At 41.9% G+C, this 14041-nt stretch overlaps 1 protein-coding gene across 1 annotated transcript in view; it reads right to left on the reverse strand.

The window, feature by feature from the left end:
- Positions 1-4719: 4719 nt before the first annotated feature.
- The window catches only part of LOC306860178 (protein shisa-like-2A), a 42379-nt gene continuing 33057 nt past the window's right edge, over positions 4720-14041 (reverse strand). The window contains exon 3 of the mRNA XM_079401742.1: positions 4720-9642. Within this exon, the coding sequence (XP_079257868.1) occupies positions 9458-9642 (185 nt within the window). The 3' untranslated portion in view covers positions 4720-9457. The remainder of the gene's footprint in view (positions 9643-14041) is intronic.

Genomic DNA, 14041 nt, shown 5'->3' on the forward strand with positions numbered 1-14041 from the left:
AAATACGTTATCTGCTATCACTATTTGACGGAACTATGTCAAATTTACCGTCACTCCCATAGACACTGTATTAGAAACACCCTCGCATTAGCGTTAACAAGTTTTTTTTTGTATTCTGATGCAAAGGTAATATAATACAGAGTACAGTACATGCATGTATATTTTTAGGCAGCAGCTATTTGCACTGTGTAAACAGCGATAGAGGCTATTTAACTAAATGCAATATAGCAATAGATTATATTTACACTAAGTGAAAATAGCAGGATTTTGTGCTATGTATACTACTTGTTGCAAATAGTGGCAATTATCTGCATCTCAGTATTGTAGTAAAAAAAACAGTATGCAATAATAATGTATTGAGCGTAAATTATGATTTTAATTCAAATTGATGCCACCTTATTGGTACAATAAAGCTCTCCCTACACCTACCCGATACTTTATTTTCAACTTTTGGATTATTACATAAACAGATAAACAATCACCAATGGTCTGAAATTCACAATTATGATAGTGTAGCATATCAAATTATCTTTAAATGACTAACAGATCAAGATTTATATGTTAAATTAACAACTACGCACTATTGCACGTGTCTCTGAAACTAGCATGTTAGCTTCCCAACGTAGATTAACGAATAACATAATATTGTGCAGATATACGCTTACAAAATTAATATAACATCAACATTATTAACATGCATGTTTCTGCAAGAGAATGCAAAATAAACGTACTTTTCTGCATGAACACACACTGATGTGACCCAGTGTGTGTGGTGTATAAAGTGCAGTGTCTTAAAGGGAAAGTGAATAGCTATCAGTAAGATGAAAGCTATGCACCTCTAGTGGTTAAATATGTGGTGTTGACATATTGCCAACTTGACCCCAAAGTCATGACCTGGATTTCAGCGATGCGTGTCCCGACGAAGACTTTGTAGCGACAGGAGTCTGATCTCAGCCAGCTCAGGACTGTTGTTGAATCGGTCCATAGGATAAAAACACTTGTAGGAATAGACAGCTCTTTACTGAGCAACATTGCCAGCTGCGCTCCTGTGAGAGCAGCACAAAGCTCCAAATGGGGGATTGATATCTGTTTGCGGGAGCCACTCTGGACCTTGCCATCACAAAGGCTACATGTATCTGGTTTTGCTGATCTTGAGTGTGAAGGTAGGCGACCAATCCGTATGCCCGTTCAGAGGCATTGCAGAAAATATGGATGTGTGTGATCTCTGTGTGTCCTCCGCATCGGCGCATGGTGGTATGTATGCTCTGGGTATCTCAACAGTGTGCAAATTGGACAGTTCGGCTTCCCAGGCTTGCCACTGTACTAACAGGCTTTCCGGGTGGATGATTACATCCCAACCAATCTTGAGTTTCCAGAGATCTTGAATCAGTATTTTTGCTTTTGTGGTGAAGGGTATAAGATACCCAAGTGGATCATACTGTGTGGCCAGTACTTTATACACATTTCGTAGTGTGGGTTCAAAATAATCAAAATGGCGTTGCTGATATCCAAGGTGGTCAGTGAGACAATTCCAACGGAGACCTAAAGCTGGCTCTTGTGGGTCTAAACTATGGTCAGAAAGCCACAGTTCAGTGCTGGCTGCTCTGGCTTCAACTGGAAGGTGTTCTACCACAGCAGGTACATTACTGGCCCACTGGTGGATTTCAAACCCACCAGAAGACAAATGACTGCGCATCCTGTTGATGAGGTTATGGGCCTTCTCTGGGGAGTCAAGACTCTGCAAACAGTTATCAACGTAGAATGCCTGTTCTACAGACCTTTGAACATCTTCGTATCCTTCACTGTTGTCTTTCACATGTCTTTGTAGCGCATATGTGGCACAACAAGGACTGCAGGAAGTCCCAAATGGGAGAACCTGCCACTCAAAGACACTTGGCTCTTAGTCCCTCTTCATGTCCCTCCAGAGGAATCGTAACAGTGAGCGATCTTCTTGCAAAAGTCTGATCTGGTGGAACATTGCTTTAATGTCTCCACTGATAGCCACCGTGTGCTCACGAAACCGGAGTAGAACACCAAGAAGGGAAGGACCCAGAATGGGACCAGGAAGAAGTTGATCATTCAGTGCTTGTCCTTGGTACTGATATGAGCAATTGAAAACAAGCCTTGCTTTATTATTGTGGTGGACTAAGTGATGAGGGAGGTACCATGACTCAATAGAGGAGTCTACAACCTCAGGTGTCAATCTCTTCACATAGCCTGCATTTTCCAGCTTCTGGATCTCTTGACAATAGGTCATGGCTTGTTTGGTGGCATTTGGGGCAGTCGTGGCCTAATGGATAAAGAGTTGGACTTGTAACCCGAAGATCGTGGGTTCCAGTCTCGGCTCCGGCAGGGATTGTAGGTGGGGGGAGTGAATAACCAACACTCTCTCCACCCTCAATACCACGACTGAGGTGAGACCCTTGAGCAAGGCACTGAACCCCCAACTGCTCCCCGGGCGCCGCAGCATTGGCTGCCCACTGCTCCGGGTGTATGTTCACTACTGTGTGTACACATGGATGGGTTAAATGCAGAGCACAAATTCCGAGTATGGCTCACCATACTTGTTCACACACCACTTCCCTTTCCTTTACGATTCTTCGCTCTGTCCTTCGAAGCAGTGAAAGGCAAGGGCTGTGGCATATCTCACATTCACCCTTACAGTGACTTGTACTTACAGTACAAGTCAAATGCTCACTGATCAAGCTGGGATCGGATGGCTGATTTCTCACTGATATTTGGCAAAGTGTCAATTTGCCACAGTTTCTCCACATGCCCCTAGAGATCAAAGTGTGTAGGTCCAACTGAAGGAAAAAAAAAACACTGCTACTTGTCAAAGGGAAGATGAATCACACTGGCAGGACCTTGAAGTGTCCAACCAAGGGAAGTGCATATTGCTACTGGTCCCCCAGAAGGGCCAAGGCGAACAGGCTGAGTAGGGATGAGCAAATGTGGAAAGTCAGAACCAATCAGTAGTACTGGACTCACTTTGTCAATTGCTGGGATTGACGGCCCCTGTAAGTGACTGTACTTCTTCATCAGTACTTTCACTGGGTAAGTATGCTCGGAAAGACCCAGGTCATCGGCAGTGAATGCATGATCGATCTTGTATCTATGTCTATTAATATATATATATGCTTTATATTTATATCTTTATTAAATTTATATATTAGAAATTATAAGCTTAATATATAGTTACCTATAATAACTGTATTATAATAATCTTTGATTTATTTATGCTGTGCCAAGAAAGCACAGCAGCATCTCTACTTCCTCCGCAAACTTAGAAGAGCCAGAGCCCCGGCCCCCATCCTGACTAGCTGCATCATTGTGTGGTATGGCGCTTGCAACGCATCCTGCCGCAAGTCACTTCAACGCATAGTGAGAGCAGCTGAGAAGATCGTTGGTGTCTCTCTCCCCTCTCTCGAGGACATCTACAGCACCCGTCTCACCCGCTAAGCCCTCCGCATTGCAGGTGATCCCACCCACCCGACACACAGCTTTTTCAGTCTGCTGCCATCAGGGAGGAGACTGCAGAGTCTCCAGGCGAGGACCAGCAGACTGAAGGACAGCTTCATACATCAGGCTGTCAGGAAGCTGAACTCCCTCCCGTCCTTGCCCCCCCTCCCCTCCCCTCTTTTACCCCATGCAACACTGAACTCTGATACTACCCCCCCCCCCCCCCCAGCTCCCTACATCCCCCCCCCCCACACACACACGTAAAAACTGTGACCAGCACCTGTCACTTGTGCAGCATTGGACTGATCACTACCTCATCCAGCATTGACTGCAAACTACCTCTTCCGATAGTCTGATAAAAAGACTGTTATCTTGTCACTTTAACAGACTGATAAGCTCTTCTTGCACTATACATATATCTGCACAGTTTTGTTTTATTTAACTGGTTTGCACTCTATCTATTCTGCCATGTGCCTTATGCCACTTTATTTATCTCTTTTTTTTCTACAATGTCCTCAGACTGATAAGCTGCTCTTGCACTATATATATATACACTCTATACATATACACATATATCTGCACAGTTTTGTTTTATTTAACTGGTTTTCACTCTATCTGCCATGTGCCTTATGCCACTTTATCTATCTCTTTCTTTATTGTTCTACAATGGCCTCATTTGTATATCTGTATAGTTGTATGTACATATGTTTAAACTGTATTTATCTGTATTTGAACGTCTACTGTCAGTGTCTTAAATGTTCACTGTATCCACCAAGGGTCTGAGAGTAACGCAATTTAAATTCTCTGTATGTATGTGCCGTACATGTGGAAGAATTGACAATAAAGCAGACTTGACTTGACTTGACATTGAAAAATCATTTCAAACGTGCAACCTGTAATCCGCAACCAGCTGTTATGTTTCACATGAAAAGGTGAGCCAATCAAAACAGGTCATTTATGTTAAGTCTTAAAGGTACAGTATAAAAACAGCCTGTTTAGCTGTAAAGGTCAGAAAGAAGTGTAAAATTATAGAGCAAAGCTAAATTACCAGTGTATCTGAGGTAAGAAACCTTCACTAACATTATAAGTGGATTGCATGAGAACAAATAAACTGCTTCAAGTGCGCCATATGAGTCTTTTGAGTATCCCATAACTACTAATTGTACCACTTTGAGCATGTAGAGTATGTGGAGAAGGCGTTAATAGAGCGACTTAGTGCAGTATACTAGCTTGAAATTACCATCAAATTCAAACAAGATGGGCACAAAAAATACCTTTAATGGTTTATGCAAGGATTTCTCAGGATGCATTAATTGGTGTTGAACTCAGACATGTTCTTGAATGAACAGTCTTTGATGAAATAAAACAGAAGAAACGTTAATGTGCAGTCAAGTTCAGAGATGAAAAATGTTCTCGAACTTGTATGGCATCTTGATGTCCTGCGGTAAAAGTAGAGTCTTTGTTGAAACAGATGCACATTTCTTAATTAGCCGTGCTGAGAGGCAAATAATTTTTCATTTTGGTGCTGACGAGGCAGATTTTAGCAAAAACACAAAGAGCATCATGAAATATTACAGACAAAAGCATAAACAAAGCCACTCAGGACAAACGTAATTGAAAAATAATCTCAAATTGTCCATCAATGAGTCAAGCAGCTCTTTGGAAACACAACAACCTTCAACATGCAACGTTTTTCATCCCAGCATATAGAAATCAAATCAATACAGGTCAAGGTTGCAACACTGAAGGACTGAAGGAAATAATAGCTAGCTAACCGGCTCACAAAGTACGCTTCAGTGCAGCTTTGGCCTTCAGTAGAGCACAATAGACAATGCATCCACGAAAACACATAAAGAGTCAACAATTTGCTTACCACTCACTTAAAAAGGTACAAGCTGTCACTAGGATGGTAACTTTTCGAAAGATACAAATATGTACCATTAAAGTACTAATATGTGCACTTTATGTACTAACATGTACCTTTAAGGTGCTTGTATGCACCCTTTAGGAGTAAAAAAAGGTAAAAAAAAAAAAAAATAAAAAAAAAAAGGTTCCTTTTGAAAAGGGTACAGCCCCAGTGACAGCTTTTGTACCTTTTTTTTTTCTCACTCTCAGGAAAAAGGTACTAAAGCTGCACTGGGATGGTACTAAAATGTACCATCTAGGTACTAACATGTACTTTTAAGGTACTAATATACACTCGTAAGGGGTAAATAAGGAACAAAGGTGTACCTTTTTCAAAGGCACGCCTCTAGTGACAGTTTTGTGAATTTGTTTTCTGAGAGTGTGGGGTATAAAAGCTAAAAAGCACATTTTTGTATCTTATTTGCCCCTAGATGAATACAAATTATCCATTTAAAAGTACATTTTAGTACCTAAAGTTCACATGTTAGTACCTATAAAAGGGTAATGCCACATTGACATTTTATAGAAATTAAATATGAATTCATTATTATTATTTAACATATTAATGGTTGGTGTAAAATTTGGTTATGGCATTTTGCAGTAATATAGGGTTAAAATATAAGGCTTACAAATGAGGCTTACAAATAAAAAATGCCACCTTATTCTAACCGTGTCTGTAATTTATGCAACCCTGTTATGAAAATACCATTTAAAACCCGGTACCATTTAAAATTCGGTGTGTCAAAATAGATCTTTTAAATCAATAAATAAATTAAAGTCACTAATACGAATGAATACAATTTATAAAATTAAACAATAAATACAAATGTAAACATCACATAGTAGGAACTAGATAGTTTCTACCTAATTCTCTGTGTCTGTGCTTTTTCTTAGTTTGGTAACATGGTTAAGTAGTTCAGTTTGACAAATACACTCAACACTAAAATTATCAAAATGCTATGAAAATGGGGGGGGGGGGGGGGGGATCAGCAGCAACATGAATGCACAAAATGTCACACTGTTAAATGCAAGCCTGATCATTAATACTGATAGTTAAAATTAATTAAGGCCCAATTGTTTTATACAGCTGAGATGGTTAAAAAAAAAATCACTATTTTCGGGAGCGCCTTAGGGGCTGTTCACACATCTAAAAACGTGAGACGCAGCGCTCAGGAATGGTTTTTAAAAAGTGCAGTGCAAAATGCCTCCTCCACCATGTTGCTGTCAAATAAAACATTTGCTAAGCCAACTTGCAACTGTAAACAAAAGCTTGCAATGCTTGTCCCGCCTCCAGAATAATCTGATTGGTCCACTGTTTTGTGACTGGCATTGATGAGTGGCACTGTGTGTAAAAGTTGAAATTCTTTAAACTTGACACAACGTCTCAAAAATGCGGCACTCACATACTCATCGACACCATGTGCTGGTGTAATCGCTCTGTAAACCTAATTTGAGAGAAAGATGAACGGCAGAACGATACATTGTAATTCTGGGGAATCGGGAACAACAAACTCTTTGATTGAGTTCAATTCCATCTTTGGTTCAATCTACTTCCAGGACACAGACTGGAACATGTTTATAGAGGCAGCCACTTACAACAACCACACAGACCTGCAGGAGTACACTGAAACTGTGACTGCTTACATCAAAAAGTGCATAGATGATGTAACAGTCACCAAGACCATTACCACACGTGCCAACCAGAAGCCATGGATGACAGCAGAGGTTCGTGGGCTGCTAAAGACCAGAGATGAAGCATTCAGTTCAGGATACAAAGCAGCCATCAAAACAGCAAGAGCCAATCTGTCTCATGGCATCAAAAAGGCAAAACATCAATATGCTAAAAAAATCAACAACAACTTCACAGACAGTAAAGACACCCGGACCCTGTAAGGCAAGGCATTCAGACAATCACTGACTACAATCCCCCGCCACAGGCCAGTGACGATGACACATCCTTACCAGATGCACTCAACCACTTCTACTCACGATTTGAGATACAGAACGACACACCTGCACAGAAACTACTCACATCTCCAAACGACCAGGTACTCTGTCTCTCTCCAGCCAACGTAAAGAAGACCCTGTCCCGGATTAACCCACGAAAGGCTGCGGGCCCTGACAACATACCTGGACGTGTACTGAGAGACTGTGCTGCATAGCTGATGGATGTCCTAACAGACATCTTCAACACCTCGCTGAGCCAGGCAGTCGTCCCCATGTGTCTCAAATCCACCTCCATAATTCCAGTACCAAAGAAGTCACCCATGTCCTGTCTGAATGACTATCGTCCCATAGCACTGACCCCAATCATGATGAAGTGCTTTGAGAGGTTAGTCATGCATCACATCAAATCCAGTCTCCCAAACACACTGGACCCATTCCAGTTTGCATACCGTCCAAACCGTTCCACGGACGATGCAATATCCACCACTCTCCAACTAGCTCTTACTCACCTGGAACAGAAAGACTCTTATGTAAGAATTCTGTTCATCGACTTCAGCTCAGCATTCAACACTATAATCCCACAACAGCTCATCCACAAACTAAACTTGCTGGGCCTTAACACCTCCCTCTGTAATTGGATCCTGGACTTTTTAACTGCAAGACCTCAGTCAGTTTGTGTCGGCTGCAACTCCTCCAGCACTACCACACTGAGCACAGGTGCCCCACAAGGCTGTGTGCTCAGCCCGCTGCTCTTCACGCTGCTGACTCACGACTGCACTGCCAAGTCCAGCTCCAACCACATCATCAAGTTTGCTGATGACACAACTGTGGTAGGCCTCATCAGCAACAACGATGAAACGCTCTACAGAGAGGAAGTGGCACAGCTGGCGAAATGGTGTGGTGCTAACAACCTGTCCCTCAATGTGAGTAAGACAAAAGAGGTTGTGATGGACTTCAGGAGAAACTCTGTTGACCATCCCCCACTGACCATCGACGGCTCAACCGTGGAGAGAGTCGGCAGCACTAAATTCCTGGGCGTGCACATCACAGAGGATTTCACCTGGACCACCAATTTCACGTCACTCAACAAGAAGGGACAACAGCGCCTCCACTTTCTCCGCCGGCTGAAAAGGGCAAGTCTCCTGCCACCCATCCTCACCACTTTCTACAGGGGCACCATTGCGAGTGTGCTGACCACCTGCATCGCTGTCTGGTATGGGAACTGCAGTGCTGCTGACCGCAAGACACTACAACGGACAGTGAACACTGCCGCAAAGATCATCGGTGTCCCTCTCCCCTCCATCCTGGACATTTTCCTTGCACGATGCTCCAGCAAGGCCTCCAGCATCGTGAAAGACCCCACCCACCCCTCCCACAAACTCTTCCAGCTCCTACCATCAGGTAGAAGGTACCGGAGTATCAAAGCTCGCTCTGTCAGATTGCTCAACAGCTTTTTTCCCCAGGCTGTGAGAGCTCTTAACTCCAATCTTCCTGTCCCCCTACCCACCCAAATCATTCATACTGTTGACAACTTTTCCTAAGTGCAATTCTGAATGTGCTACACACAGGTGAGTGGGCTATACAAACCACATGTAGCAACGCACTCATCCCACTATATGCACACTAGACACTTTCTATAAACACTCCCTGCTAAAAAGACTCAATAAGAAAATGTTTACTTGAGCATTGCACTACAAAATAATGTTTACTTGAGCATTGTACTACATTGCACTACAAATCTTTTTGCACTATGCGCTGCTTCCCACAAAATCTCTCTTTAATCTGCACAACAATTTAATGTACAAAATATATATATAAGTTCTTGAACTTGAACTTGTACAGACTCTCAAAGAGCTGAAACTTTGGTGAATGTAAATGGTTCTTGCGTCAAAACAATTTAACCAAAGAGCCTGCGCCAGAGGATAAATGAAAGATTAGTTAAATTTGTTACCGAGTTTGTAACGTTGATGCAATTCATCATTGATTTCAGTAGGTTTTTTTTGCAACAAAAGTCTCCAAAACCAACAGTCTGTTTAGGCCAAAACAGTGGGGATCCTCTCTGAGGTTCAAAATGTTACATCAGACTCCTGTTTCATCAAAGACTCCTGGGTAACGTTGTACTTGTCGTATTTGCAGCTCCAGGGCTCTATGAAGGTCCTTCGATGTTGATGGTGGTGACCGTAGCCATGAAGCAGCGCTGAAACAGGCGGTCCGGGTCGGGCGGCTGGTTGTCACAGTCCAGTTTGCCCCGGAAGAAATGCTTGCGGAAACCCTGCGGTCCTGATGGGGCACTGGGCTGACTCGGACCCTCCTGAGGACCGGGCCCAGATCCTGAGAAACACATGACAGAAAACATCACATGACATTTTTATGAACAGTTTTATGCTGTGTCCCTATGCAAAATGCGCCAGTAAGTACGAGTCTACAAGGACACACTGAAAATACTGAAGAACTTATAACTATAAAAATAGCATGCAAAGAGTACTGTGTGGGTGTCTGTTAAAAGCTCCCTGATAAGATATATTCAATTTAATACCAGTTTTATCTTAGTATTTAGTATCTGATTTATAACCTAGTATTATTTATTCATATTTAAAATTAGCTTTTTTGATTTTTATATTTTCATTTTAGGTTTTAATAATTACGTTTTGTGCTTTTATAATTTTTATTAGCTTTTGTTTTCTGTAATACATCTATTTAGCTTTAATTTATTATTATTTTAGTTTCAATTCATTTACTTAATTGTTTTTATTTCAGTTGTTTACCAAATGCAAAATTTCAAATTTTTGTTTCAGTTTTTAGATTCTATTATTGTCACGGTGCACACACGAGGGAGGAACCAGGAACACGCAGACGAGGATATAACTTCAAACAATATTCTTTACTTAACATCAAGGCAGGGCAAGACAAGGCAGAGCAAGACACAGACAGGAACACCGGGGAGTAACGAGTAGACCAGACGAAGTTTAACTGAACAGACAGGACTAATATACACAGGTAAATCATAGATAACGAGACGAACACGGCTAGACAAGAATTAACTAATGATTACGCTTAACAAGGACAGGAAACAAACCAAATATGGGCACAAGAGGCAGGAACACATGACACACACACAGTTCCCTTACAATTATAGTATATACTATTTATTTAAGCTTTTATTTTAGTCTCAATTTTAATTTTGATTTCTGTTTTAATAATTACATTGTGTTTTTGTCCTTTTGAGTAGCATTATAGTATTTAATATTTTGAATGAACTTTTATTTTTATTTATTTTCATTTTAGTTTAAGTTTTAATAATTCAGGTCTGTGTCATTATTTATTAGTTTTTGTTCTATAATATTTCCATTTAGCTTTTTATTTTAGTACAAATTTAGTACTTCATCTTCTTATATTTCAGTTAGTTGCCAAGACAAAATGTCTATTTTCTACTCTATTTAAAATTGTTTCTGATTTTTATATACTATTATTTATATGATTTGGTTTTGTTTTGTATTTTCAGTTTTCATTTTAATTTCTAATTTAAGCTTTAAGTGGTTTAGTCATTTTAAATAGTTTAATAACATTGATTAATTTTAATTATTTTTTCTTTTAATTTTATTTTTAGTTCAAGTTTTAATAATTAAAATGTAATTTCAAATATTTCTAATTAGCTTTCATTTACTTTTATTTTAGTTTCAGCCATTTTAGTACTAGAACTAATTTTCAGTTTGTTGCCAAGGCAACATTTTTGTTTTAGTTTTTTTTTATAATATTCATATTTTAGCTTTTTTCAATTAATAATTTATAGTTTTATGATGATTAATAATTTTAGTTAACAATAACTACACTACTCAATATAAACACAGTAGTCCAAAGCACTCAAAGTAGGATTTAAAAATGAAAAAGCCTTCATTACGTCATGGCTTATGAAGATAAAACACCACACAAGTCAAGTCAAGTCAAGTTGAGCTTTACTGTCATTCCGCTACATGTGGGGACATACAGTGGAACGAAATGTCGTGCCTCGCAGGACCACGGTGCTACATAAATACAGACATACAACAATGAAGTAAAAAACACTGTAAACCTATACACAACTAACCTACTGACAGATTTAACTATAAGTATACTATATATATATATATATAAGTATTTACCCTATACAAACTAAAGAATAAAGGATAAAAAATACAAACTATACGAATGCTTCACAAATACTGTACATGTGCAAAGAGAGACATTTGAGTCAGCAGCTGGTTGGGGAACAGAGCAGGATGATTTGTAGTGCATGAGCATGTAAACATACATATATTGCTGAGTCTTTTGTGGGATTGTGTTCACGCAGCAGTGTATGTAAACTGTCCATAGTGCACATAGTGTAAAGTGTCCATAGTGCACATAGAGGAGAGTGTGTTACTACAGGTGGTTTGTACAGGCCCACTCACCTGTGTGTAGCACACTTCGAATTGTGCACTTCGAAAAAAAAAAAAAAGTTCCATACAGTTTTTCCTTTGGTGTGGTAAGGTTGGGGGGGGGGGGGGGGGGGGGGGGGGGGGGGGTTTGAGTTCAGGGCTCTCACAGCCTGGGGGAAAAAGCTGTTCAGCAGTCTGGCGGAGCGGGCTCTGATGCTCGGATACCGTCTTCCTGATGGTAGGAGCTGGAAGAGACTGTGGGAGGGATGGGAGGAGTCCTTCACGATGATGTTGGTTTTGCTGGAGCATCGTGTAAGGAAAATGTCCAGGATGGAGGGGAGAGGGGCACCGATGATCTTAGCAGCTGTGTTCACTGTCCGCTGGAGGGTCTTGCGGTCAGCAGCACTGCAGTTCCCGTACCAGACAGTGATGCAGCTGGACAGCACACTCTCAATGGTGCCTCTGTAGAATGTGGTGAGGATGGGTGGAGGGAGACTTGCTCTTTTCAGCCGGCGGAGAAAGTGTAGGCGCTGTTGTGCCTTTTTGGAGAGTGACATGGTGTTGGTGGTCCAGGTGAGATCTTCTGTGATGTGCACCCCCCGGAATTTAGTGCTGCTGACTCTCTCCACAGTCGACCTGTCGATGGTCAGTGGGGGGTGGTCAACGGAGTTTCTCCTGAAGTCCATCACAACCTCCTTTGTCTTCTCCACATTGAGGGACAGATTGTTTGTGCCACACCATTCAGCCAGCTGTGCCACTTCCTCTCTGTAGTGTGTTTCATCATTGTTGCTGATGAGACCTACCACTGTTGTGTCATCAGCAAACTTGATGATGTGGTTGGAGCTGAACTTGGCAGTGCAGTCGTGGGTCAGCAGTGTGAAGAGCAGCGGGCTGAGCACACAGCCTTGTGGGGCACCTGTGCTCAGTGTGGTAGTGCTCAAGGTGTTGTTGCCGACACGGACTGACTGAGGTCTTCCAGTTAGAAAGTCCAGGATCCAGTTACACAGGGAATTGTTAAGGCCCAGCAGGTTTAGTTTATTTATGAGCTGTTGTGGGATTATTGTGTTGAATGCCGAGCTGAAGTCAATGAACAGCATTCTAACATAGGAGTCTTTGTTTTCTAGGTGGGTAAGAGCCAGGTGGAGGGTGGAGGAAATTGCATTGTCCGTAGAGCGGTTTGGACGGTATGCAAACTGGAGCGGGTCGAGTGTGTTGGGGAGGCTGGTTTTGATGTTATGCATGACTAGCCTCTCAAAGCACTTCATCATGATTGGAGTCAGTGCTATGGGACGGTAGTCATTGAGACAGGACACAGGTGATTTCTTTGGTACCAGTATGATTGTTGTGGATTTGAGACATGTGGGGACGACTGCCTGGCTCAGCGAGGTGTTGAAGATATCTGTTAGCTCATCTGTCAGCTGTGCAGCACAGTCTCTCAGAACACGGCCAGGTATGTTGTCAGGACCCGCAGCCTTGCGTGGGTTAATCCTAGATAGGGTCTTCCTTACGTCGGCTGGAGACAGACAGAGCGCCTGGTCGTTGGGAGGTGTGGGCAGTTTTTGTGCAGGTGCGTCATTCTGCATTTCAAACCGTGAATAAAAGTGTGCATCGGGGAGGGATGTGTCCTCATCACAGGCCTGTGGCGGGGGCTTGTAGTCAGTGATGGTCTGAATGGCTTGCCACAGGCTCCGTGTGTCTCTGCTGTCTGTGAAGTGGTTGTTTATTTTTTGGGCATATGACCGTTTTGCATTTTTGATGCCACAGGACAGATTGGCTCTTGCTGTTTTGAGGGCTGCTTTATCTACTGATCTGAATGCTTCATCTCTGGTCTTTAGCAGCCCACAAACCTCTGCTGTCATCCATGGCTTCTGGTTGGCACGTGTGGTGATGGTCTTGGTGACTGTGACATCATCAGTGCACTTTTTGATGTAAGCAGTCACGGTTTCAGTGTACTCATTCAGGTCTGTGCGGTTGTTGTAGGTGGCTGCCTCTTTAAACATGTTCCAGTCTGTGTCCTGGAAGCAGTCCTGTAGTGCTGAGGTGGCATTGTCTGGCCATACTGTGATCTGCTTTTGAACCGGTTTGGTGAGTTTTAGAAGTGGTCTATATGCTGGGATTAGCATAACAGAGATGTGGTCTGAGTACCCGAGGTGGGGGCGGGGTACAGCCTTGTAAGAGTTCTTTACTGTTGTGTAAACAATTTCCAGTGTGTTGTTTCCCAAGTTCACATGTTGGTAGAACTTTGGCAAAACTGTCTTTAAGTTTGCGTGGTTGAAGTCACCAGCTATGATGAAAAAGCCGTCTGGGTTTTTTGTTTGTTGTTCACTGATGGCGCT

This window comes from Barbus barbus (genome assembly GCF_936440315.1).
Source record: "Barbus barbus genome assembly, chromosome: 41".
In the NCBI taxonomy this organism is placed as follows: domain Eukaryota; kingdom Metazoa; phylum Chordata; class Actinopteri; order Cypriniformes; family Cyprinidae; genus Barbus; species Barbus barbus.